This window comes from Telmatherina bonti (assembly GCF_933228915.1).
Source record: "Telmatherina bonti genome assembly, chromosome: 15".
Taxonomy (NCBI): domain Eukaryota; kingdom Metazoa; phylum Chordata; class Actinopteri; order Atheriniformes; family Telmatherinidae; genus Telmatherina; species Telmatherina bonti.
The window spans coordinates 21,700,637-21,725,320 of record NC_136613.1 but is presented as its reverse complement, the minus strand read 5'-3'; the positions used below and the strand labels follow the sequence as shown (position 1 = coordinate 21,725,320).

The following is a 24,684-nucleotide window of genomic DNA, read 5'->3' as shown; positions in this document are numbered from 1 at the left end:
TTCAATGCCAGGGAGATATTTTACCTCCACACATTGCCTCTGGTATAAGAGCCTCCCAGATGGTCTTTAACAACACTGCTGAAGAAGTGGGGGGAAGTCTTTAAATGGGAAATTAGCATCAATTCATCATTTCAGATGGAAGCGAGTGAAAGGTCTGTATTCAGTCCCCTGTGGGATGTGAGGTTTGACCAAGTTAACTGTCCTTCTGGTACAGGTCTGTCTGTAAACAAATGTCAACGTCTCAGTTGCAGTGAAAGCAGCAAATACATGGAATTAATGATTATCAAATTCTTAGTGATATCTGTATTGCCTGAAATGTCAGTTATTAATCACTGAAACTGTAGAAAAGTCCAACATCACCAAACACCACCAAAGACCTTAAAAACTGAGATTTTTTACTGCTGATGTTCTGTTGTGTCCTGGCTGTATCTAGATTACATCTAATCACGTTTACACCAGTTCAAAATTTAACCTCCTGTTAAACCTTTAAATGACTTCAGTAACTGAATAGTAACTGAGATCACATGATACATGTGATCTCTGTATCTTATGATACACTCTATGACCGGGCTTAGCAACTCCAGTCCTTGAGGGCCTGTGCCCTGAAGATATTAGACGTTTCCTTTCTGCAGCACACACAATTAAAATAAAAATGGTTTATTTAGCACTTTATGTTCTTTACAAGTCTGTTAAGAAGAAAATTATTGGAATCAGATGTGAAATGAAAAATACTTTATTAATTCAGTATTGTAGTATACAATTAACTTGAGGAGGTCTTGTTCCGGAGGCTGATGGCTGCTGGCAGGAATGATCTTCTGTATCTTTCAGTCTTACATCGGACCTGAAGAAGCCTCTCCCTGGAACATACTTTGTTGTTTCATCACTGTGTTGTGGAGAGGGTGTGAAGAATCCTGCATCATCTGTGTTGTGAATCCACATCATCATGTGTGCTGCAGGAGGGAAACATCCAATATTTGTAGGACATCAGCCGTTAGGGACCGGAGTTGCTAAACCCTGCTTTATGGTGAATGGTGGATATCAGTCATGCCACTCAGTCATGTCTGGTAAACATCGCAGTGTTGCATTCCATCAACCTTTTTATGGAGATTTTCTGCTCTGTTTATTCACTTTATTAAGTTCACCTTGCTGGTATCTGTGTGTGCATGTGTGTGAGAGAAAGTCATATTCCACAAATCCATGCTAGTTCATGCCCCCCTGGTATGTTGTACCTCAAGCTGCTGTGCTGCTAGTTACACATATGGCAGCTATGGCCCTGAACGCTCCTACCTTAACATTACATCATCAGGAAAGATAACCATTAAGCTATATTTTTTCCCCGCGTCCAACAAGATGAAATCACTTACTCTGACTGAGTAATAGCGATAGCATCAGATTCTTACTGCAAATAAAGGAGCAAATCATATGTATTTCAATCAGATTTGTGGCTAATCAGTCTAGATTCTGTACCACGCCTCCACACTAAATGTCACTAACCATGAGCTGGAAACCCAAACTTTTTCTTTTAAGACAATATTTTTCTTGCATGAAATTTTTTCATAATGCATTTACTGCTACTGTAAAACATTTTAAAGGTTAGGATTTTGTCACCATTCTCTTGTTAAAAGTCATTGTAAAGAGGAATAACAGTGCACTCAAGTGTACTTTTTTGAATGACAGCACAACTATGTTGCAGTTCTGTGGGTCGAGTTTATTTAATCAGTTATTTTGGAATAGAATGATTTGTTCCTCTTTGGATTTGTTACAGGCTATAGTAAATCTTGTTTGCTTTGCCATTGTTGGATGCTGACATGCTGCAGGCAGGGAGTCGCTTTGTTGGTCACACAATTATCACAACAGACGGTGTGTTATTTCAAGATACGTTTTATCAGCGTTTCACTTCTGAATGTTGATGTTCAGACTGCTAAAGTTCTGTTACTTGTCATGCTTTGACTTCATTCATTGCAGGAGAGATACAGTGCATCACACCGACCATTTCGTCATACCTAAGCCATTGAAGTTGGGCTGACCAGTCCGTTTGAAATCCATACTGTATGATTTGCTCCTTTCTTTGCAGTTGAGCCTGATGCTGCCTCTATTACCCAGCCAGAGTAAGTGGTTTTATCTTGCTGGATATGTGGGAGAATTATGGTTATCTTTCCTGATGGTGTAATGGCAAGGTATGAGCGTTCAAGGCCATGTTTGTTAACTAGCAGCACAGCAGCTGGAGTTACCACGTAGGATGTTGTCTTCTACTTGTGTGTGTTGTATTTATTCTCAGATGTGAGTTGCTAGCATGTTTTAAGTGTAGCATCAGACTAGAGGAAAAATGTGGTGCAGAGCCAGTCAGTGAAGACTTGCCCTTTCTTTGCCTTTGTTGGGCTCTGATCTTGATATACTTTTGTAACTGCAAGTGTGTGGAGGGGAAGCACGAACTAGGGTAGACCTGTGGACTATCTCTCTCTCTCTCTCTCTCTCTCTCTCTCACACACACATACACACACACACACCCCACAGTGAAATTAAGTGCATTTGCGTGATCAATGAATTAAGTTTGTTGCACCTTAGAAGTTTTTGGAATAAATGCAATATCTATTAGATTCTTAAAGTGTGAAAAATGTCCAAAAACAACTCATGTTTGTTGTTATCTTTAGGATTTTCTCTTCTAATTTGTCTTTTTTTCCCTCCCATCTGAAGGATGATGCCTCCTGGTCAAAGCTGCTTGCTGTCACCCCCGTTTCCTTGCCCCGTCTCTGGTGTTCAAACACCTCACCAGCAGCCTGAGTGCTCCTAAGCGCTTTCAGCCATCTTCTGCCGTCTGCCACGCTGACATTAGAGAGGTGATGCGACGGTTTGTCTACTGCAAGGTGGTGTTGACCACTTCCTTGGTATGGGTGCTGGTGGATGTGTTCTTGCTGTTGTACTTTAGCGAGTGCAACAAATGTGATGACAGAAAGGATCGCTCTCTGCTCCCTGCCCTCCGAGGTGAGTCTGTAATAATTCCACAGCTTTCATTCACAGACTAGATTTTGGGAGGAGTAACAATTGGCGGGTGATTAAGGCTCACACAGATTCATTCAAGTGTAGCTTTCCAGTCACCTGTCTCTTTAAGGCTAACTGGATTGGGATTTCAAGGGCTTTAGCAGTTATTTAAATGGGATCAATTGAGGTTAAAAAAAAAAAAAAAAGTCTAACTCCACTTGTGATGTGAAGAGGAAAGATTAAATCTGCATGAGAAAAACTTAAAAAAAAAAAAAAAAGGTTATAACCTTGTGGAATGATTTATGAAATAATTTGTAATAAGTGAAGAGGCATTTGAGGGGGTTAGTACAGCAAGAACCACTGAAACTAATTTAATTAGCGCATTGTTACATGTGTTCAGTGACAAAATTGTGATGTCTCATGGAGCACCAGGAGGTGAGCGAGACTATAAGATCTGGACAGGTAATATTAACTCATCTCATCGTCTTGTCGCCATGACAACACATCATAACAAATCAAAACTGGGCTCCTTGTCACCTTCCTGTGTCTGCACTGTTTTAGCCTACTGTCTGTTCTTAAGACTTTTTTAGAATAGACCATGACTGTCCCAAATTAGTGATGATGAAAAGCTGTGGAGTCAGCAGACAAATATTTACCCCTCCCAGCATTGCCCCCTTTTTAATAGCGGCCCAATGTTTGCAGGGATAAACTTTTTTTAAGTGCTGGTGAAGAGCAGAAGTCTACTGACTGCATTTTATAACAACACTCAGTACATACAAGTACATGAAGCTGGCATTCATTACATTTACTTGTTTTAAATGTCTCTGATGATTAAAAATTACAAATGAATGTTCAGCGCCTTGGAAGAGACACTGATGTGTCAGCTGAATAACGTTAGTCAACATTTAACTTTGCACAGTAATGACTCCATCTTAACACTATGAATATCTAACCGGTAGAGCTTAACCTACAGAAACACAAAGCTGCTATAAAGAAAGGGGTTAATATATGTTATACATCTGGTCTTTCTTAAAAAGACAAAAAAAACATTCTGTATAAAACAGGCTTGACTTAACAAGCAGTCATGCAGTCAAGTTGGAAAAAATATTAATGTGTTGCATTAAAGTAAATTATGTGTTGCTTGTAAATTTATGAAGAGCTCCAGAGCTTCTTACTAGTCCAAAAACATAGTCTAGACTGTGGGAGGAAGCTTAAAAAAATCCAGAGATTACAAGCGTATACTAGAAGAAAACATACAGATTCTAAAAGAACATTGAAGTGACTTGGGAGCATCATATGATTAATCAGCTTTTAGGTCTTTCCTGCTACACGCTGTCATTGGCTTTCACAGGTCAACTTCTGCTCAGTTATTATGTAGTGAAATGGAGCACTGGTCACAGTAGCATTTATGTCACGTTGGATGGAAGGAAATAGAAAGCTCACTGAGAAAGTCAGTTTTCCTTTTAGCTGGTTGTGAAATCCATTTTGTGTTGTCTGAAAAGCAGTCAAAGAGCAAATCACTTAACAGTAGCTGCAGCATCAAATGGCAAAAACACATTAAGTTTTACTTGCATGGTGTAACACATCAGTGCACACATAGAGCATCCTCATGACAGAATAGTGTTTTACAATGTAGTTAAATTTATGGTCTGTGAATGTTCATTATTTGCTTTGATTGCTTTAAAATGTAAAAATCAGTGGAGAGCAAGGGATGACATTGCAGATGCATGTTATAGATTGTAATGCACATTGATACGTATACGGCGCTTGCACCACACTCTTCCTCTATTTTCCATGCCATTTCCTCTTTCTGCTACTTTTAGACCTGCTTGACTGCGTTCATTTTAGTTGAGGTTTATCCTGCGCATTAAGTCTAACAATTCAGATGCAGGCAAACACACATGAATATGCATTTTGTCCAACAGAACACATGGATAGAACATTCGAGTTCTTTGTCATGCTTTCCAGTAAACCAGTTTGCACTCTTTTGCCAGTGCTTTTATGTCTGTGTTTGTGTGTGTATGCAATTGTGTTCCTGAGATCAAATTTAGAGTTCCTCTGAAGTAGGGCTCATTTCCTCACATGGCCTCAAGAAAGCAGGTTTCTAAGTTTTTAAGAGGCTTACTAATCTGCTTTTAAGGCTAAAATCAGGCAGAGCTGCCAGCTACTCTGGCTGATTACCATACAAAGATTTAATGCACTACTGGAGTTAGCTTGCTCAGAGGCTGGATTTCATGATTTAGTAAATATGTCAACGTATTATTTTTTCCTTTGGAATGACATTGAAGGTGTTAAGTTTCACTTTGTTGAGAGAAATGTTATTAATTTAGCTTCCACTGTCTAATACACATGGACTCACATTTTCACCTTTGTTTGGATTTAATTTGTTTTTCATTCTGATCCCTAATAAATCCAACACACGAAGAAATACGTGCAAGTAATCACATAAAAATGCTCATTACATAAGCCCCAGAAGAACTAGGTCACACTAAAACAATTGTGGTGTGGTAATACTCCACAATGAAAAAATGGCACCATAGAAGAATTTAATATTGGGCCACTTAAAGGGATATTCTTTTTTTTTTTCTTGTGAAGTGGAATTAGTTAAAGTACCTCAGTCATCAGTGTCTTATCTGCAGTAGTCAGCAGTTAGGAGAATCAAACAGGAATCCTGATGAGTCAGGTGTTATTTTGTGCCTAAGGTCTTAACTAAAGGCACATTCACATCAGGCTTTTTGATTTGAATCCCATTCTGTTTGCTCAGAAAGTCCACCTTGTTTGGGGAAATGTGAATGCTCCAAAGGAATTCTGATTCAGATCAAAGAAGCAGACTCGGTCTGTCTACAAAGACCAGGTCTTGGTCCATATCAAGCACACCAAATGCAGGAAGTGGACTACAAAAAAAAAAAAAACCCAAAGCAGCAATAGTTTTGTGCGTGATGGTTAGCTTGAAAGTGGAAGAAACAGTTTTCTGCTTCATGCGAGTCTTGTCCTTTCTCTTGCCAAATTCTAGTGCAGCGCTGCTTTTGGTCAGAATGGGGATATACAGTATTATTCTACTGGTTTGGCTCCTTTAACCAAAGTGCAGCATGAATGCAATCCTGGTCTGCATGGATACACCCCCCTACAACTGAGCCGAGTCCTCAATCAGACCAAGTCTAGTGGACTTTCCTGATGTGAATGCACCCTAAAGAACATCCGTGTTGCTGTGTAGACATTACCAACCGTATCTTGCTGTTGATCAGCTGAGTCCATGAGGAATTTTGTCGGGCTTATTTGGTAGCTTACTGTTTCTAAATGCTTGTGGTTTTCCAAGCTTTTCTAATGAAAACTCATCTTTTACTGTCTTGCATTTGGTTTTATACGATATATTTGGTAAAATTGTGAAGCTTAGTTAATTCACAGCAGCATACGTTTTGCAGGCAGCGTGCATGCAATGATGCAGAGAAACATGGTAAATCTTCCAATAATGAAATAGCAGCAAAGTCAAGTACTGTTTAATACGATCACCGTTTTGTTTTTTTAGTTCTTGTTTGAACGTATGTACATTTTTTTTCAAGTTTTACAGCCTTTAGGTGCTGAAAAAATAGTTTAGGTTTTCACTCTTAAACCATTTTCATTGGTCCTGAGCTGAGTCACTTTTTGCTTAGTTCCCCCTGGTTCTGTATTTTTAGACTGCTGTCGGCTGCAAGTAACAACACACTAACCAGTCAAGTGCTGCATCAAGCACTTGATTCAAGCCCGCGTCAAGTAAATCATTGTGTCCCTTTTAAAGATTTGATTATCATTTTATGATAACCTGAGTTCAGGAAATCAAAATGAGGTGTTGTATGTGCAACTACTACCGATTTTTAATAGGCTAAGCTGCATGAAAACTGTTTGAATTATTCTTTCTGATCATCCAAAGCAACATCATTCAGGAGTAAATATACCTGCTTATAGGTACAATGGCTCTCTCTGAGCTACAAATGAAAATATATAAAAAATTTAATTTAGACACACTTTAACAATAACCTGAATGTATGTGGAAAGTTTCTTTTTGTTTAGCCTGATTGAAACCAGTATAAAACATTGTTTATGTAATGATACAATGCTCATTACTAAGTGGATAGTGACCTTTTTAAAAAAAAATGTCCACCTTAAATTCCTGAGTTGTGTGAATACACATTAGCTCTTGTGAGTGCTTGTTAATTCAACCATGATGAATTTTATGGCCATTTGCTCCTGGTTACTATGTTTCTGAAGGACTCTGTTTGCCTACAGTGTCATTTCCAAGTAATTTGGAGCAAAGCTGTTTGTATGTAAGGAGAAAAAAAGCATTCAATAAGATGTGTTGCTTATGATGTAAATATGGTCATTCTTTTGGTTCTTCTTTGTATCAGACTGTAACTAAATGAATAGGTTTTCATTTAGCTGCTAGTCTTGGAGAAAAATATTGATATAAAAAAAAAAAGAAAAAGCAAATGTAAGTAATAACCTTATTTTCACCCCTTAATATGTAGAAAATGTTTTTTATTTTATTTAATAACATTTGGAATAATAAGTGAATATTGTAATTTGTAATGTTTTAAAATTATGTTTGGTTGTTTACCTTAGTACATGTTGAAGGCTTTACATACATTTACTGTAAGCAGCTGATTTTAAACCAGTGTTAGATTAGTTGAAGTCAACATCTGATTGCTTCATGGAAAGGATTATGATTACCGGCATCATTGCACATTCAGTAGAACAAACAAGTTTAAGACCTCACTGATGCAGCAGAAAAGAAACAACTGTGACTTTATTATTCAATTTAGTAACATCAGTCATTTGTTCCCACATGAGACAGAGCTGTATACTCCTGTCTTGCAGAATGTGTTGTGCTTTATCTTGTAGGTATAAAATTCCCTTTTGACTTAATTTTGACTTAAATTAACAGTTTAAGTAATCAACCGGGAAATTGTCATGAGCAAAACAAAACACAACAAAAACACAGTTATTCATAATTTCTATCACTTGCAGTAAGATAAATAACTTCCAACGCTGTGATCAGGAAAGCATTCTTTCACCATTCTGATGTCTCTTTCTGTGATTTAATGGTATGTTAATGGTTTAACTTTATCATGTTGGTTTTACTAAAGTTGTGTTAATATGAAGAGTTACATTATATAATTTAACTGAGCATTTTCCTCATACTTTAACCTCTGCACATTTCTGAGCTCATGTGCTTTTAATTTTTGTTCTTTAAGTCAACAAATTGCTCACTTTCATGCAATATACAATGAGATCATGTTAGAAATACAGTCATGGTGCACATCAAAGCAACACAGCTTATATGGTGTCCCTGGTCTGCTGTAGTTTTGTGCAGAAGAAGAGCTTTTCTGATCTATAATGTAATGCCAACTGTGTCAGACTCACAGGGAGAAAGCAGAGCCGTGGAAGGAGGAGGAGGTACTGTAATGGATTGAACTTATGTAGCAGCTTCCAACTGTGCACTACTACATTGATGTTTTTTTATATACAGTAAATTAGGTCTAAATAGCTGTAGGATGTTTGAAACTTTGTGATGAAATGCTCAGCATAAACTCTCCATGTGGATTGGTGTTCACCTTGACACTCCGCCTGAGAGAGTCACGAAGCTCTTATAAAATTTTCAGGAAGGAACTGTAGGGAGGCTAATATGTTCATTGTATTTAAATCTTTATATTCAAATAAAACAAACAAATAAAACTATGACACATAACGGTTAATTTGTAGTCACCACTAATGATCTTTGTAAGGTTTGAGTACCATTACTTTTAAAAAAAAAAAAATATAAAAACATTAACACAAATGTAAACAGTCATATTAAAAAGTGAAAAAAAAAGCTGAAAGGAACATCCAATGATTAAATTTAATTATTTAATGTGCAGAAAATTAGGAACAGCACTTTCAGAACTAGGAACTATTCTGCTGCTTCTATTCACAAGGTCTCTCAATATTATTTAAATAATTTGTCATTAATTTACTTATTGGAGCTTGAAAATCAGGTCAAGAGCTGTCCTTATGGATTGTCAGCTAATGGTTATGCTGAACTTGACTCAGTCTTCAAATGTTGGATCCTATAACAAAAATGGCCAAGTATGTTAAATGAAGCTAACTGATGCCCACAGAGATGAGAATAGGTATAAAAAGATGTTGTCAACTCTTGTTCACTGCTATATCATCACAAAATAGCAGCTAAGTGAAACTGTAGAAGTCAAAATAAGATGTGAAAGAGATGTCCACTGTGCAGAAAAGCTGTGGAGTGAAAAAAGAGGAGATACAGATACACCAGAGAGAAAGCAACAGCTCTTCAATCTAATCAGAAACACCAGACAACCGACTGTAAATAGCTGTACAGAAGCCCAACGCTGACAGCCTGCTCAACCGCGGCGTTTCCCTTTGCATTGTCTTTATCTAAGTTCATATTTGAGGGTTTTTTTTTTGTTTCTCCTATATTCATATTACTATTATGTAAAAAGTGGGTGGCAGCATTGCTGGGTAACAGTCTGGACCCGGGCTTTATTGTTAGGCATGTGCTGGAGCGCTTCATGGAGTTCACCTGTTGAAAGAGGTGAACCCAAAGCTATCGTGGTGTCATGTTTTAATTTTGAAAGATTGATGTTACTCAGAAATTGATCAGTATTCTCATCCTTTGTGTTTACTTTGTTTCCTTTAATTGCAGCTTGGATAATAAAGATGATCCAGATGAGCTGATTTAGTTGCTTCATTATTTATGCTGTGTTCACTCAACTCTCAGTTTGTCATTGTCACACCTTGAAGTGCAAACATTTTTTTGTAAAATTTTTAAAGAATAAAAGTTAGAGTTCATGTATAGCTTATGTGTATTGTGACATAAAGACTTATCTGAACTGAAGAAATACACAAAGCTCCTTTCATTTTAGGCACCTGGAACACAACCTTAAAAAATAAATTATTGCACCAAACCTTTTGTTTAAGAAAGTTATTCAGTATTACACATCTGCTCTTGGGGAGAAAAGTATTTGACTATCAGTCAGTTTGAAGGTGAAATTATAGTCTAGTATTTTAAACCAGTCACATGACTTTTACTTGTGTGCTGTTTTATACTGGAACGATCTACAGCACAGTGTCAAACTCCAGTCCTGGAGTTTGACACTGTGCTGTCAAACTCCTGGAGGGGCGGTATCTTGCAGGTTTCTGTTGTCTCCATGCTCCAAAACACATGACCAAAATGAACGAATAGGTTGACAAGAAGCTGTTGGAGCCATTTGATGAGAATCAGGTGTATTGGTGCAGGGAAACAACAAAAACCCACCAGATACTGGCCCTCGAGAACTTGAGTTTGACACCCTGATTAGAGAGTTTGGACTCTAACAATTAGACAGCTCAGTAATGTGCAATGATTTCTTTAAGTACCTGCAATCCTGATACTGCAATACTTACCTGAAATTCTTGTAGCAATTCTAATGCAAAACATGTTCATATAAATAGTTCAGTTTCTTTTTTTTTTTTTTTATTCTTTATTTATAAGTTTTCAATTTTTGTTGACAGGTGCAATTTTTATGTGCAAACAAGTGCACAACATCATTATTCACATTTATAAAAACATTTGCCCATCAAAAAAACCCACAAATGATAAACAATGTGAACAAGGGAGTGACTAATACAATTTGCCATTGTCTTATTTTAAGATTAAATTGGGCTTTTTAATTTGGATATACTTGACCCATTTTTCCCAACATGCTACAAACCTATCTTGTTTCTGATTTACAAATGCTGTCATTTCTTCCATCTTATAAATGTCCATAATTATGTCCCACCATTCTGATATTGTAGGGACATCTTGTGACAACCATTTTTTTGTAATAGATTTCTTACTTGCGACCAATAGAATACTTATTAAATATTTATCTTTCTGACCCCATTCCCAAGGTAGACAACCAAAATAGACAGTTTTCATATTAAAAGGAAAATTACACTTGAAAATATCCTGTAGTACTCCATGAACCCTTTGCCAATATGACTTGAGAAGCGGGCAGTCCCATAAAATATGGAAATGATTTGCACATTGATCTCCACATTTTCTCCAACACAAAGGAGGAGTCCCATTATAATGTATTGTTTGACATGGCGTGATGAAATATCGTATTAATGTTTTCCATCCATATTCTTTCCATTCTTGCGAATATGTAGATTTCCATGAGCGTTTCCAAAGTGCTGTCCATTCTTCTTCCGTTATACTTATACCTCCTTCTTTTTCCCACATTGTCTTTACACGTTTTGTTGAATGAGTCTTATTATTTGTCAGCCATTTATATATTACAGAAATAAGCTTATTTGTTTTTCCAGCATATGAATTTCTAAACAATTGTAATAGGTCCTTGTTTACATCAGATTCTACTTTAATGTTAGTGTCAATATAATGACGTAATTGTAGGAATCGGTAAAAATCCTGCCTTTCCAAAGCATATTTATCTTTAAGCTCGACAAAGCTGATGACTTTTCCATCTTTAATTAATTTGCTTAGAGTTGTTATCCCTTTTGTTGTCCATAATTTGAATCGTGCATCTAATTTGTTTGGTAAAAAGTCGGAATCATAAGCAAACCATTTAAATCTAACCATATCTTTTTTTAAATCATATTTCTTGACCACCTGTTTCCAAATAGACAAAGTGCATTGAACCCAGGGGTTATCAATACTATCAATGTAATTTTGAATGTTTGCATCAGCCAAGATAGCTTGTATAGGGAAAGGAAAGATTTTCTCCTCTATACTTTTCCATTTAGAATCATAGGATATATCACACCAATTTATCAATGCCTTCATTTGTGCTGCCCAAAAGTATTCCCTTATTGATGGTAGGCCCCATCCTCCTCTCTCTTTAGACAGTTGTAATGTCTTTAAACAAATTCTTGACCTTTTTCCTGCCCATATATATCTGGATATCATTTTATCCCACTCATTAAATTGAATTTGCTCAATTTGTATTGGTAATGTTTGAAACAAGTACAATAATTTTGGTAAGACAATCATTTTAATTGAATCAATCCTTGAATACAAAGAGAGGAAGGGGATTAAATTCCACCTTTTTAAGTCTTCGTTTATCCTTTTATTCAATGGAATATAATTAAAATCATATATTTTTGTCTGGTCTTTTGGAATCGTGATACCCAGATATTTTAAGGAATCAGCCTGCCACAACATAGGGTACTTAGAAGTTATCTCCACCGGTGGGTTGTAGTTATATGTGAGCGTTTGGGTTTTATTCATATTTATTTTGTATCCAGAAAGCCAGCTGTATTGTTCAATTTGCTGCATGAGTTTAGGAAGAGACTTTGTCGGATTACCTAAATAGATTAAAATGTCATCTGCATAGCATGCCATTTTGTGCTCTTTCCCTCCAAGGATTATACCTTTAATATGTGAATTTTGTCTTATAGATTGTGCCAGCGGTTCTAGATACAATGCAAATAAGAGCCGGGAGCATGGGCACCCTTGTCGAGTACCTCTTTCTAAAGCAAAGTTGTTTGACAAGTAACCGTTTATTTTAATCCTTGCAATAGGGTTGGTATATAAACACTTGATTATATCGATAATTTTATCTTTAAATCCAAATTTATGTAATGTTCTATATAGAAAATCCCAATTGACGGAATCGAAGGCTTTTTCTGCATCGACACTTATAAGTATTGCTTCAGTTTTGTTCCAATGTGTATGGTTTATAACATGAAGAGTTCTGCGTATATTGTCTTGTGTCTGTCGGTTTCTTATAAAGCCTGTTTGATCGTTATGTATCAAAATAGGCAGAAATTCCTCCATCCTTCTAGCTATTATATTGGCAAATAATCTATAGTCTATGTTAAGAACCGATAGTGGCCTGTAAGAAGCACATTCAGTTTTTTCTTTGCCTTCCTTTGGTATTGCTGTAATAATTGCCTCATTCCAACTTGGAGGTATTTGTGCCCTTTTCAAAACCCAATTAAATGTAGAAAGTAAGACAGGGATCAACTCTGATTTTAATCCTTTATACCACTCAGCCGTATAGCCGTCTGAGCCAGGTGATTTATTTGCTTTTAGTCGACTAATAGCTTTTTTAAGTTCTACTTCTGTTATATCTGCAGTCAATTTATTATTTTGTTCTTCAGTAAGAGTTGGTAAATGCAGTGAATGTAGGAATTTGTCAATTTCATTATCCTTCCCCCCAGGGACCTTGGAATACAGAGATTTATAATATAATTCAAAAGCTGTATGTATGTCTTGTAATTTATTCTTTATCTGTTGTGTTTGAGGATCTCTAATCTTATTTACTGTATTTTCAGAAATCTTCTTCTTTAATTTCCATGCTAGTATTTTCATCGACTTTGACCCACTTTCATAGTATTTTTGTTTAAGAAACATTAATTTTCCCTTTATATTTTGGGTCGTTAAATTGTTTATTTCTTTTCTAATCTCTTTTATTTCCTCAAAAATACTCTGTGTTACAGATTTTTTATGTTTATTCTCTAATTCTTTTAGTTTGTTTTGTAATTCCTGCATTGTTCTATTTCTTATTTTTTTCCTATATGAGGCTATTGCAATTATTTTCCCTCTTATTACAGCTTTTAATGTATCCCAAAGTATAGAAGGCGAGACCTCTCCATCATCGTTAATATCAAGGAAGTCTTGTATTTCTTTTTTCATTTGTTCCTTGAAAGTAGCATCTTTAAGTAAACTTGAATTCAGTTTCCATGTAATTATTTTGGGGCTCATATTTTAAATTTATTGTTAAATATAAAGGCGCATGGTCACTTATATCTATTGTCCCTATGTTACATGTCTGAATTCTGTCTTTGTCTTTCAAAAAAGTTATAAAGTAATCAATTCTTGTATAAAGGGAATGTGGAACCGAATAATGGGAGAAATCTCGCCTCCTAGGATATAGATCCCTCCATATATCAATGAGACCAACCTCTTCAAAAAGTGCGCGTACGTTCACATGCAAAGTGCTTGAATCTGGTATTTTCCCCTTCGAGCTATCTAGTTCTGGCCGCAGACGAATGTTTAGATCTCCACCACATATCAAAAAGCCTTCTGTTTCAGTAACCAGTATATTTACAATTTTTTGATAAAAACTTAGTTCGCTCCCTGGAGGCACATAAACATTCATAAAGGTAACTATATTACCGTCTATACTACCTCTAATAAGTATAAACCTTCCCTCTTTATCTTTTAATTCAAACGTTTTTTCAAAATTTAGTTTATTTGAAATAAGGATCACCACACCACGCCTGCGGCCAGATTTGTAAGAAGAACAAAACATATTTGTAAATCCCATCCTCTTTAGCTTTCCACGTTCATCGTCATTTAAATGGGTTTCTTGAAAATATACTACCTGAGCTTGTTCTTTTTTAACTTCGGTTAGGATTCTACAACGCTTCACCGGGTTAGTTAGCCCATTCACATTAAATGAAATAATTTTTATCTGGTCATTATTCATATCCTACAAATCCAAAATACAAAGTGTCATAGTGCTTTAGTAAATAGTCAACTCCCTGAATAAACAAGAACTCTGGACAAAAAACACAACTGCAACAGCGGAAACAACAGAAAAAAACATAAAAATGTGATTCCAAGGTAGGGGTCTCCTCTAACTGACCCTGTAGTAAGGTGGAAAAATCGTCAAAAAGTAGGGGAGGGCCTCCTCTCACTAAGGGAGGAGGGCCCCTACGGCAGCTCTGTGTCCACTCTTTAGTTACCATAAGTCACATGTCTCTCTGGTTTTAATCCTCATTTATTGGGAAAAAAAGATGGGTAATATTTTTTAATTACCACACATTGTGTCATAAACAAACCTCGTGTCCTCATTGCTCACTGACAGGTGATGTAGGCCTCCTGTAGATCTGTAGTTTTTCCCGGATGGCTTTTTCTCGTGCGTCTCCAGCATCACGTTGCTGTTGTCCTCCCGCCGTTGACCATGCCGACCGTGCCAGTTGCTCCGTCAGGCTCTCCCGCGTCGTTACCTTGTTAACCGGCAGGCCCCTGGCGATCATATCTGTAGTTGCTTCTTCCGCTGACTGGTACAGTTGGGTTCCGTTATCGTAAAACACTCTCAGCTTGTAAGGGTATGGGGTCTGAAATCGAATGTTGTGCCGTTTCAAAACTCTTTTCGCTTCAACATACTCCTTACGCTTCTGTAGAATAGACGGGGGATAATCCTGGTCAAAGTATATCCTTCTTTCGTTCCAGAGCACAGTCTTTTTAGTCCATGCTTTGCGGAGAATTTCTTCCTTTGTTGTGAAACGTGCAAAGCCCACCACTATTGAGCGTGACTTCTCCTCTCCACTCTCTGATGGCCGGGGACGGGGACCCAGCGCCCTGTGCGCTCTCTCAATACCAGGGCTCATGCTTTGGGGAATGTCCAGACTGTCTCTTAATAATTTCTCCACATATTCAATCATCGTTGTTCCAGTTTCAGCCCCTTCACGGACATTATACAGTCTCAAATTCACCCTGCGAGCTCTGCTCTCTTGGTCGATTAGCTTGTTCTCCTGCTCGTTCATGACTTTTAACATTTTGGCCAGCACATGCTCCACATTTCTGACTCGGTCTTCAAAATTTTCAATGCGACTTTCAGCTTCTGCAATCCTGTGATTTACAGTGGTCAACTCTGTTTTGAAATCTTGGAAATCTTTACGGAAGTCTCGTAGTTCCTCTAATATAGTCACCACTGAGGCATCAGGGAGGTTCGAGGCCCTGCTAACAGTAGCGCCATTGCTAACCTCCGAGGCATTCTCTGAGTTTTCTTCGTTTTGTCTTTCTTCATTGGCAGTCTTTTGTCGTCCATCTCTTTTTCCCATTGTTGTCCCGTTTAACCCTTGTCTGTTATTACGAGAAAAATGAAACTTTGACACTTGTACGGGACGATTTTGCAAATTCGCCAGAGAGCTATCGGTCTAAGCGGCCATGCAGGACGATGACGTCACCGGAACCAAATAGTTCAGTTTCAACTTTGCAGAATAGTTTCACTTGAGTTCCATGAGAAAGCCGGACTTTTATTGATTGCTCGACATTTTCCTTGTGCCAGACATTTCTTGACATTTGGTTTACCTCATATATAGAATGATGGATTGGAGCAAGCTGAGAATGCATTTTGATGGACACTTTGCTCAGTCATCCAGCTCTGCTCCAGAGCAGTGTCCATCACATGTAAGCTGGGTTGCAAATGGAGAGTGTCAGGAGCAGTATGGGGAGGAAAAGAAAAAAGCAGGATCAGTTGAGGTTAACAATATGGCTAAAATCAGCCCGTCCCCACAAAGGCTTGTGGAGAATCCTCTTAACCAGAGGCCATGCAGCTAATGTGTCCTGTGCCCCCCCCCCCCCATTTAATGGACATCACTGCCTCTGTTTTTAAGAGATTATCAGAAGGAAAGAGAGAGAGCACAGCCATAAATCTGTGGGAGGTTATTTACCTAGGATAAAGAGAGCAGACTGTGCTGCCGTGCTGATCTGCTGATCTGTTCTGCAGGAATTACACTGTACAGAAGAAGACGAAAGCAACTGCAAAAATTATTTGGTTTTCAAATTACTTTTATTTTTTTATCTGTTTGTACTTTCTCCTCAATCTCCAAATTCAAAACTGTCTAATAGATTATCGGTGAAATTAAATATAGCTGCCAGTTTGTACAGTGCTTAATACCAAGTCACCCTAAGCCACAGCAGAGAGCTTATGCTGGGTTGCCTGCACTGTCTGTGGCAAAGGTTTTATGCCGTTTGCATTCATCGATGTTAAAGGCAAAAAAAACCATTTTGTCAGATTTCCGATGAGCAAGCATTTACAAAGCGGCGGAGCTGTCACATTTTCTGTATGTGCAGGACTATTATGGAAAAATACACTTTGCCATACTGTTCAACAATTTTTATCTTAAAGTTGGGCTTTTTAGTAGTGTACAAAATAAAAGTAATAAAAAAGACAAATACTTGCCACATTTGTTTTGTTTATCAATGAGTATTTGAATGTACAATGTCTTTTTTTTTTCCCACAGTGCGGTTTGAAGTTAATTCTGTGCTTCATTAGTGTGAGTGATGTTTCTTGTTATCTTACAGCAGTGATATCTCGGAGCCACGAGGGTCCAGGCGAGATGGGCAAGGCAGTGAACATCCCCAAAGACAGCCAGGAGAAAATGAAAGAACTCTTTAAGATTAACCAGTTTAATCTGATGGCCAGCGACATGATTGCTCTCAACAGGAGCCTGCCAGACGTGAGGTTGGATAGGTGCGTATGGCTAGAGCTTGTGGCTCTTTCACATATATAGCTGCTGAAGTGACCCTTTAGCACCTACTAAATATATCTATATAGCTCACAAGACCGCTTAGATGATTGCATGTCACTACATAGTAAGACTACCACCAGTCGAGATCTTCACAATGGTTGCAGACACTGATGCAAGCCATGAAACTAAGCAGTTATTCAGTGGAGTTCCTGATTTGTACTGGTCTTACCACACAATCCAGTGTAGGAAGTCATCTCTAATTATGGATTGTGTCACAATTCTGGACACTAGAACCCCTAAAGTTGTATACATTAAGCCCTGACGGCTTGAGTTGTTTCCTGTCATTCAAGTTTCAGCAGAGCTTTAAAATGAAACCTGAGCACATTCATTTATGCTGGTGATGTCTCGGCTTTTGCCAAGTTTAGCGACAGCTTCAACATCGCTTATGTCTGAATGTTGCACTTTAGTTTTCTCACAGCACTTTCAGAAATGGATCCCAACATTTCTGAACATGAGCAGTACATTATCAATTAATGCACCTGTTTTTCTAGTATTTATTTAATGATTTCCTAAAATGTGAGAAAATGTTAAAATTATAAAGTTTGTTTAAAATTGCTCATGCGGAACAAGACCCATTGCATTAAAAACATCAACATTCAGCTGTTTTCTGTCCATTATGACTCCATTTTTCTCTCCTAATAAATAAAACAGTAGCTTTTTATCACAGAACACAGCTTAGCTTTGCAAAATTTCTGCAGCAGTGCAGTGAAAGTGATCCAGAACAGTGTGGAATTGCCAGTCGTTGCCTCTGAAGGGCAATAACAATTTTTCTAGAAGGCAGCCTGCTGGCCTAGTTGTGTCACTCAGTACTGTCACATTGAATAGACAGAACTGAACAGGCAATGCTGTCTGCTCTGGTGACTTTCTCCTCCCCCCTCTTTATTGCTTCTTCTCCCCCTATGTCACTGTCCAGCACTCATCTGTAATGTAGCTAATTCCTTATTCAATAGGATCCACTGTATTTGTTTTCCACAGTTTTGCCATCAGGCTTTCACAGTCATTACATCAAGCCGAGGACATGCTGACATCGCTGTCAACACTGGTTTTACTTTTTCCACTGCCTCTCGAGATATTTGTCAGTAAATCCCCTGTGACAATGTTTCTGCACTGATGGTAGTGTTGAAGAGAAGCAACATACTCCAACTCTGTTCTCAGATGCTTTAATGAGCTGCTCCTTGAAACCAACAGGATTGTTTCAGACAAGCAACTTTCATTTCTATCCAGTGATATTTAGGCTTAAACATAAGAATGCAGGGTTCTTCACCAGCAGTTTGTTTTAAGCAATAATTGCTATTATATACGATAATCAATTCAATTTAATTAATTTAAAGAGTTGTCAGGGTATTACTTGTTTAATCTCTAGTTCTGTTTTATTTTATTTTATTTAATTTGGTATTAATAGGTTTTTGAGATTCCTAAGATTATCCATCCTTCTTCTAATGATCTGCTTGTATGATTAAAACTTATAAATATGCATCATGAGTAAGCCTGTTACAAGAAAAGCTTCAGAATGAACTGCTCCAAGACTGCAAGATTATTGTGCTGTAAAACTGCACGCGGTGCTGTAAACTGTGTGTCACTGACTTCCCTCTTGTCTTTGTTGCTCTGTCAGCTGTAAGACCAAAGTGTACCCCGATGACCTGCCCACCACCAGCATTGTCATTGTGTTTCACAACGAAGCATGGAGCACCCTGCTGCGCACCGTTCACAGTGTCATCAACCGTTCACCCAGACACTTGCTCAAGGAGATTGTGCTGGTCGATGATGCCAGTGAGCGAGGTCGGTTGGCTGCATTTGCTGCTGATGATTGGTGCATCATCTGACACCTGACACAGATTTAACTCGAGCATGCAGGATGTACATTTCAAACTGAAGTGGGAAGGTGATATAATCTAGTTTGATTAGAGGTTTATGAAAATAAAAATAAATACACCACCTGCACTTCAAAACCTGGAAGGAGCTAGTCCTTTTAAAAGATGCCATTTTTTAAAGATAGTCCAACTAGAAAAGATTTGTTTTTTTTGTTTTTGCCAAAAACAAAAAAATGATCCCTCTCTGTAACTGTTATGTCATCACTTTGAGTGATAAGCCTGTAAACTTTCCCTGCTGATCTGAGATGGGTATTAATGTGCTCGCTGACATCAGATAGGATGTAGACTCTCCACTTTTTAAGATGTAAACATGATTATATTCAGCATATTTCAGCCTTATTTGTATCCCCTGCAGAGATTTTCACTCTATTTCTACTGTATGGTCCTGTGAAGCACAGAAATGTCGTACAGATGGCAAGCTGTTACAAAGTTACTCGTTTTGGGTGGTAGTTATAATCTAGTGTCCAGAGTGGGTAGTCTATTTATACACTCCATCAGTTCTCATTCGGCAGTGGGTCATGTCTGGCAGAAAGAACTCACAACCTTTTGACCGTCAGCAGGATCTGCCTTTAACAACCACTGTGTGTGTTTTTTACTGTGCTGCTTTTCTGAAATGATGGCAGTGGGTTCAACACTTCTTTTTCTTATAAATCTCATTTATTTGAACTATTAAAAGTTATGGGATATTTATTAACTGATTTTAAAAAAATGTCACAAAAGCAACTTTATTTTTGTTACAATTTAATATTTGTTTTTAAAAGGAGAAATTGGCTTGTTGAAAAGTAATTTATTATTTTTTAACTAATGAATAAAGCTAAAGCTGTTTCAGCTTTGTTGGAAATTCTGTGCAGCTACAACCTTCCTGGATTTTCTGTTTCAGACTTCTTAAAGAAGAAGTTGGAGAATTACGTCCAGACCCTGGAGGTGCCAGTGAGGATCCTGAGGATGGAGCTGCGTTCAGGTCTGATCAGAGCCAGGTTGAGGGGGGCAGCAGCCACCACCGGTCAGGTCATCACGTTCCTTGATGCTCACTGTGAGTGCACGAGTGGTTGGCTAGAGCCGCTGCTGGCTCGAATCGAAGAGGACAGGTAGGATAACACTTAGCACAGTGAACTGAAAGTAAATGATGAACACACTCCACAGAGGCACTGCATTACAATGCTGTATAGTTTCAGACTGCCAGGACAATTAAACCCACATATTGAGACCTGAAGTAACCTTCATCATTATTGCTGTTATCACTTTACACTTAAGCTGCATAATCGGGTCCTTGAATCAAGCTCAGGCTGAATATTGATTCGATAGCAATCAGTCTGACGTTTCTGAGTCTACTGCTGGTGCTGCCTTTAGAGGAGAATTTAGCTTCTGTCGTTGTGTTAACCCGTCTACAGTTTCTGCTTGTTGACCCCAGCAGCAGCAAGATTAAAGGAGACAAGGACATGCTTAGGGACACACACACTGTAGACAGACTGAGAAGGAAAGTGGATGTTATATATATATTTTTAATCATCATTGGCCTGCACATTTGTTTAAATGTGCATTTAATTAAATGTGCAGGTGAATGGAATTAATTAGTCTACCGTTTGAGAGGTTTTTTTTCGCAGAAAAAACTCTCTTAGGTGATGAATAGAAGCAATGTTACATGAATATACAAAAGAAATGATGAATTGATCATTTCCAGCTATACTGATGTCAGTTATAGATTTTCTTGGTAAAATTACTGTTGAACAAGTAATCACAATTGTTCTGCATTAATTAATTTCTCAACATTATAAATGTGTGAAACTATATGAACACTGCTTAAAGTCTTTAAGTTTATTTATTTCTATCTTCTGATACCAATATAATAAATATTTATAACACCAGAAGTAAAGTAGCCAAGAAGTTTCATTCCAGCTAAATCCCTTCTGCTTTGTTAAGAATGAAGAAAATCCTACATTTTATCTTTGGATTTCTCAGAAAAAAAAGATGGAAAAGGCTACAGGACCTTTTAACTGGACTTGGGAGGCTTGTTACCGGAAACTACCTTGTAAAAATGGTTTTGAATGTTAATTTCAACCTAATTAGAACATGAAGAAATGCAGGATTAATGTCCAGCCAGCTTTGACTTGCAGTTGTAAATTTTCAGAATAGCTGCTGTTTGACAATTGACAAAAATATTTGGAATTAAACCGGCTTTATTCTACAGACTATTGACGAGTGAAAGCCATGGGTCTCATGCCAGGATGATTACGTTTGAGCAGCAAAACTATCGGTCACAAACGACAAATTTACAATTTTTTCTTCTCTGTGTGATGTAACATTCAGTAAACGTATCACGCTGTGCTTTAAGACCAACCTGAGTCAAACATGAGTGCAAAATAGCAAATGACAATGTGACATTTCATTTCAATTTTACATTAGATAAACATTAAAATCAAACAAACTGCTGTGCGTTTACATTATCCAAGAGGTGGTTAAACGTATTCAGTGTCTTTCCTCCTTTCTCTGCAACTTTAAATGTCATGCTACACAGACTATTGAGTCTTCCTTCACAATGACACCTTGGTCTTTTTTCTTATTTTATAACCCTCCAAAAATTCATGGGATGCGAGTGTCAATACTCTGGAGCAAATACTTCATACTTGTTTGTCAAAACTTTGGATTAACTGCTTTTTTTCACATGAAGATACCAGTCTACTGATAGAAAACGTGTCACTCGTTTTAACTTCTGAATGTGTTCAGCATGTTTTACTTTTATACACTCAATATTTTTTATTATTTTTCATTGAATAACTGCCAGTAATCTTATATTAAACTAAAGTTTAATTAATTCATCATTTTAAAAAGATTTTTTGATCTTATTTTAGTTTAATTTCCTCATTGGTATAATTTATTATTGTTTTAAAAGGATTTCTCTCAAGCACTGATGCGCTTGAGTTTTATTTTTTAATCCATATTTCCCTTCTATTGAACACATCAATGCACACTGTACAATTGGGATTTTCCTTTAAGGAGAAGAAGTATTGATATTGGTATCAATAAAAACTAATGGTATTTTATCAGCAGTAAAAGTTTTGATATCGCCGATCACAACCTCTTCCTCTGCTGCAGTTGTAGGATGAAATAATCCTGACATCCCCATCCAGCTATTACTCAGAAAACAACAAAGCTGTTGTAAAAATGGCAGAAACTATACAGATGGTCAAAAAGAAAGACAAACAATAACAAAAGGAAAAAAACACTTAAAAACCTATAAAATCACAATATCAACAATAACTGATTATAACGCAAAAAAAAAAAATCACATTTAGGGAAAAACAGATGGAAAATAATGATTTTATTTAGACTAAAATATCTTAATGCATAAAGATTTGCCTGTCTTTCTCTGTTGTTTTTACCACAATCCCAAGAGTCGATTTTATTCATCAGAAGATGAAGATATTTATTTGACTTTTGCTGTTTGAGAGATGCACCCTCTGTAGATGACATGCATGAAACAGGATGAGTGAAGGGACTGATAATGAATGAAATGGATTAATAATGACATCGTGTGATCCATTTCTGTTCTGCGGTTAGACACACTCATTATTCCACAGGAAGTAATTGGTATCATGTGACTGTGAATATTATATTATGGAGCCATTAGACTTCTTGTGAATGCTGCTGCACTTGTATTGATGTCTTAAAGTCTGCTCACAGGGTAAAGAAACGGTGCAGGAAATATGTTGAAAGCAAGGTTATACAGTTATTTGCTTTTGAGATATTTTTAGATGGAAATTTTTATACAAGCTGGTTTCTCAAATGTGGCAATACCTTTTTGAACATACATTATATTTCATTATTATGATCATAATGAAGGTAAACTGAAAAATCTGGCTTTAAATATATTAAAACACTTAGCCATAATGATAAAATCATCTCCACAGGTTTTTTTTTAAATGTGTTTTACATGTCCTGAACTTTGATTTATGCTTGTGTACAATGCAAGCCTTTATCCTTAATTTTGCACTTGTTGTCTTTCAGGACGGCGGTGGTGTGCCCCATCATCGATGTCATCAGTGACGAGACATTTGAATACATGGCGGGCTCAGATATGACTTACGGTGGATTTAACTGGAAGTTGAATTTCCGATGGTACCCTGTTCCCCAGCGGGAGATGGACAGACGAAAGGGCGATAGAACGCTTCCTGTCAGGTACATAAATATTTTTCTGGTAAAGCTTCATGTCAGTTAGTTTTCGGCCAAGCTTGGATCGATACTTCCACTTCAGTTGTTGGTTTCCAGTAAAAGTTGCAATAGAAGAAGTCTCTGCTTAAAGTCGCTGTACTGCAGGAATTCTTGGCGTCATCTACTGGTTCTGGTTTAAAATTTGCATGCTTCTTTTATGCAAATAAAAGAAGCATGTCAACACAGTTGTCACCACTAAATTCCTCCAACCGAAGAGGCAAATGTAAAATGTAAATTGTTAAGAGATTCACAAACTACAGCTCATTCTGTAAGTCTCTGCATGTTGGATTAGGTAGCTGTGTTTCATACACATACTCTGAGCAGCATCTAGCTAAAGTTGAAGCATCTGAACTAAAGACAATATCTTTTTAGCCTCGCTTTATCTTTTTTTTAAATTTTTTTTATTTTAACTGATTGATCCTGCTTATAACCACTTATGTTCATATGAATTTGTTGTCTCTTCTGCAGGACTCCCACCATGGCAGGAGGGTTATTTTCTATAGACAAAACCTATTTTGAAGAAATTGGAAGCTATGACCCAGGCATGGATATCTGGGGTGGAGAGAACCTTGAAATGTCTTTTCGGGTGAGTGAAACAAAAAACAAGCTGCTTGAGTTTAGCAAGTTGTCATTTGTTTTACTCATAATTTCTATATTTACTCCCTTTAGTTGAAACACTCAACAACATATTTTCTCACAACAGGTGAGAAGTTAAAGGGAAAGAGAGGAATTTTGTAAATACACACTTGTTGGATAAAGATGTCTATAGTGGACCTCTCTACTGTCTTCTTCAGTGGTGCCAGATACTGATGACGGTGTATGAAGCAGCTTTAATATTTTTCTGTAAGACATCAGATGTCATCTTGAAACTTGTCATGTAGTACGATGCCTTTTCCCTGTGTTTTTCTTTAAAATAGGAAGAATACATAGCTATTTTTGCTCCATTAAGCTGATCGATAGGAGGATCAGTGCAACATTGCCAGTGATGCTGGCTTAGCTTCGGTCTGTCTTGGTAAAGGAGCTCAGCTGAAAGTCAAAACTCTCAAATTTATCCAAGTTCCTCCCCTAACATATGGTCATAAACTCTTCATGTTGGCTAAAGAACAAAATTGTGGATGCAAGCGAATGAAATGAGTTTCTTCTGCAGTTTGTTTGGGTTCTCCCTCAGAGATGAACACCTGGTCATCTGGGAGGGGTTCAGAGTAGAGCTGCTGCTTTCATAAAGCCATATGAGGGAGCTTGGGCTGCTGGTTAAGATAACCCTTGACACCTTCCAGGCATACCCCACTGGGAAGGGCCTCAGAGGATCTGCTGGATCTGCTGGGGGCACTAG

At 37.4% G+C, this 24,684-nt stretch overlaps 1 protein-coding gene across 3 annotated transcripts in view; it reads left to right on the top strand.

The window, feature by feature from the left end:
• Positions 1-2,840: 2,840 nt before the first annotated feature.
• Positions 2,841-24,684, top strand: part of galnt13 (polypeptide N-acetylgalactosaminyltransferase 13) — a gene marked incomplete at both ends in the record, with an annotated part of 40,437 nt that continues 18,593 nt past the window's right edge. For all 3 annotated transcript variants that reach the window (XM_079254196.1, XM_079254195.1, XM_079254194.1), the window contains 6 exons: positions 2,841-2,982; positions 17,045-17,213; positions 18,884-19,050; positions 20,023-20,230; positions 23,148-23,318; positions 23,820-23,937. In XM_079254196.1, coding sequence (XP_079110322.1) covers positions 2,841-2,982; positions 17,045-17,213; positions 18,884-19,050; positions 20,023-20,230; positions 23,148-23,318; positions 23,820-23,937 — 975 coding nt within the window. The remainder of the gene's footprint in view (positions 2,983-17,044; positions 17,214-18,883; positions 19,051-20,022; positions 20,231-23,147; positions 23,319-23,819; positions 23,938-24,684) is intronic.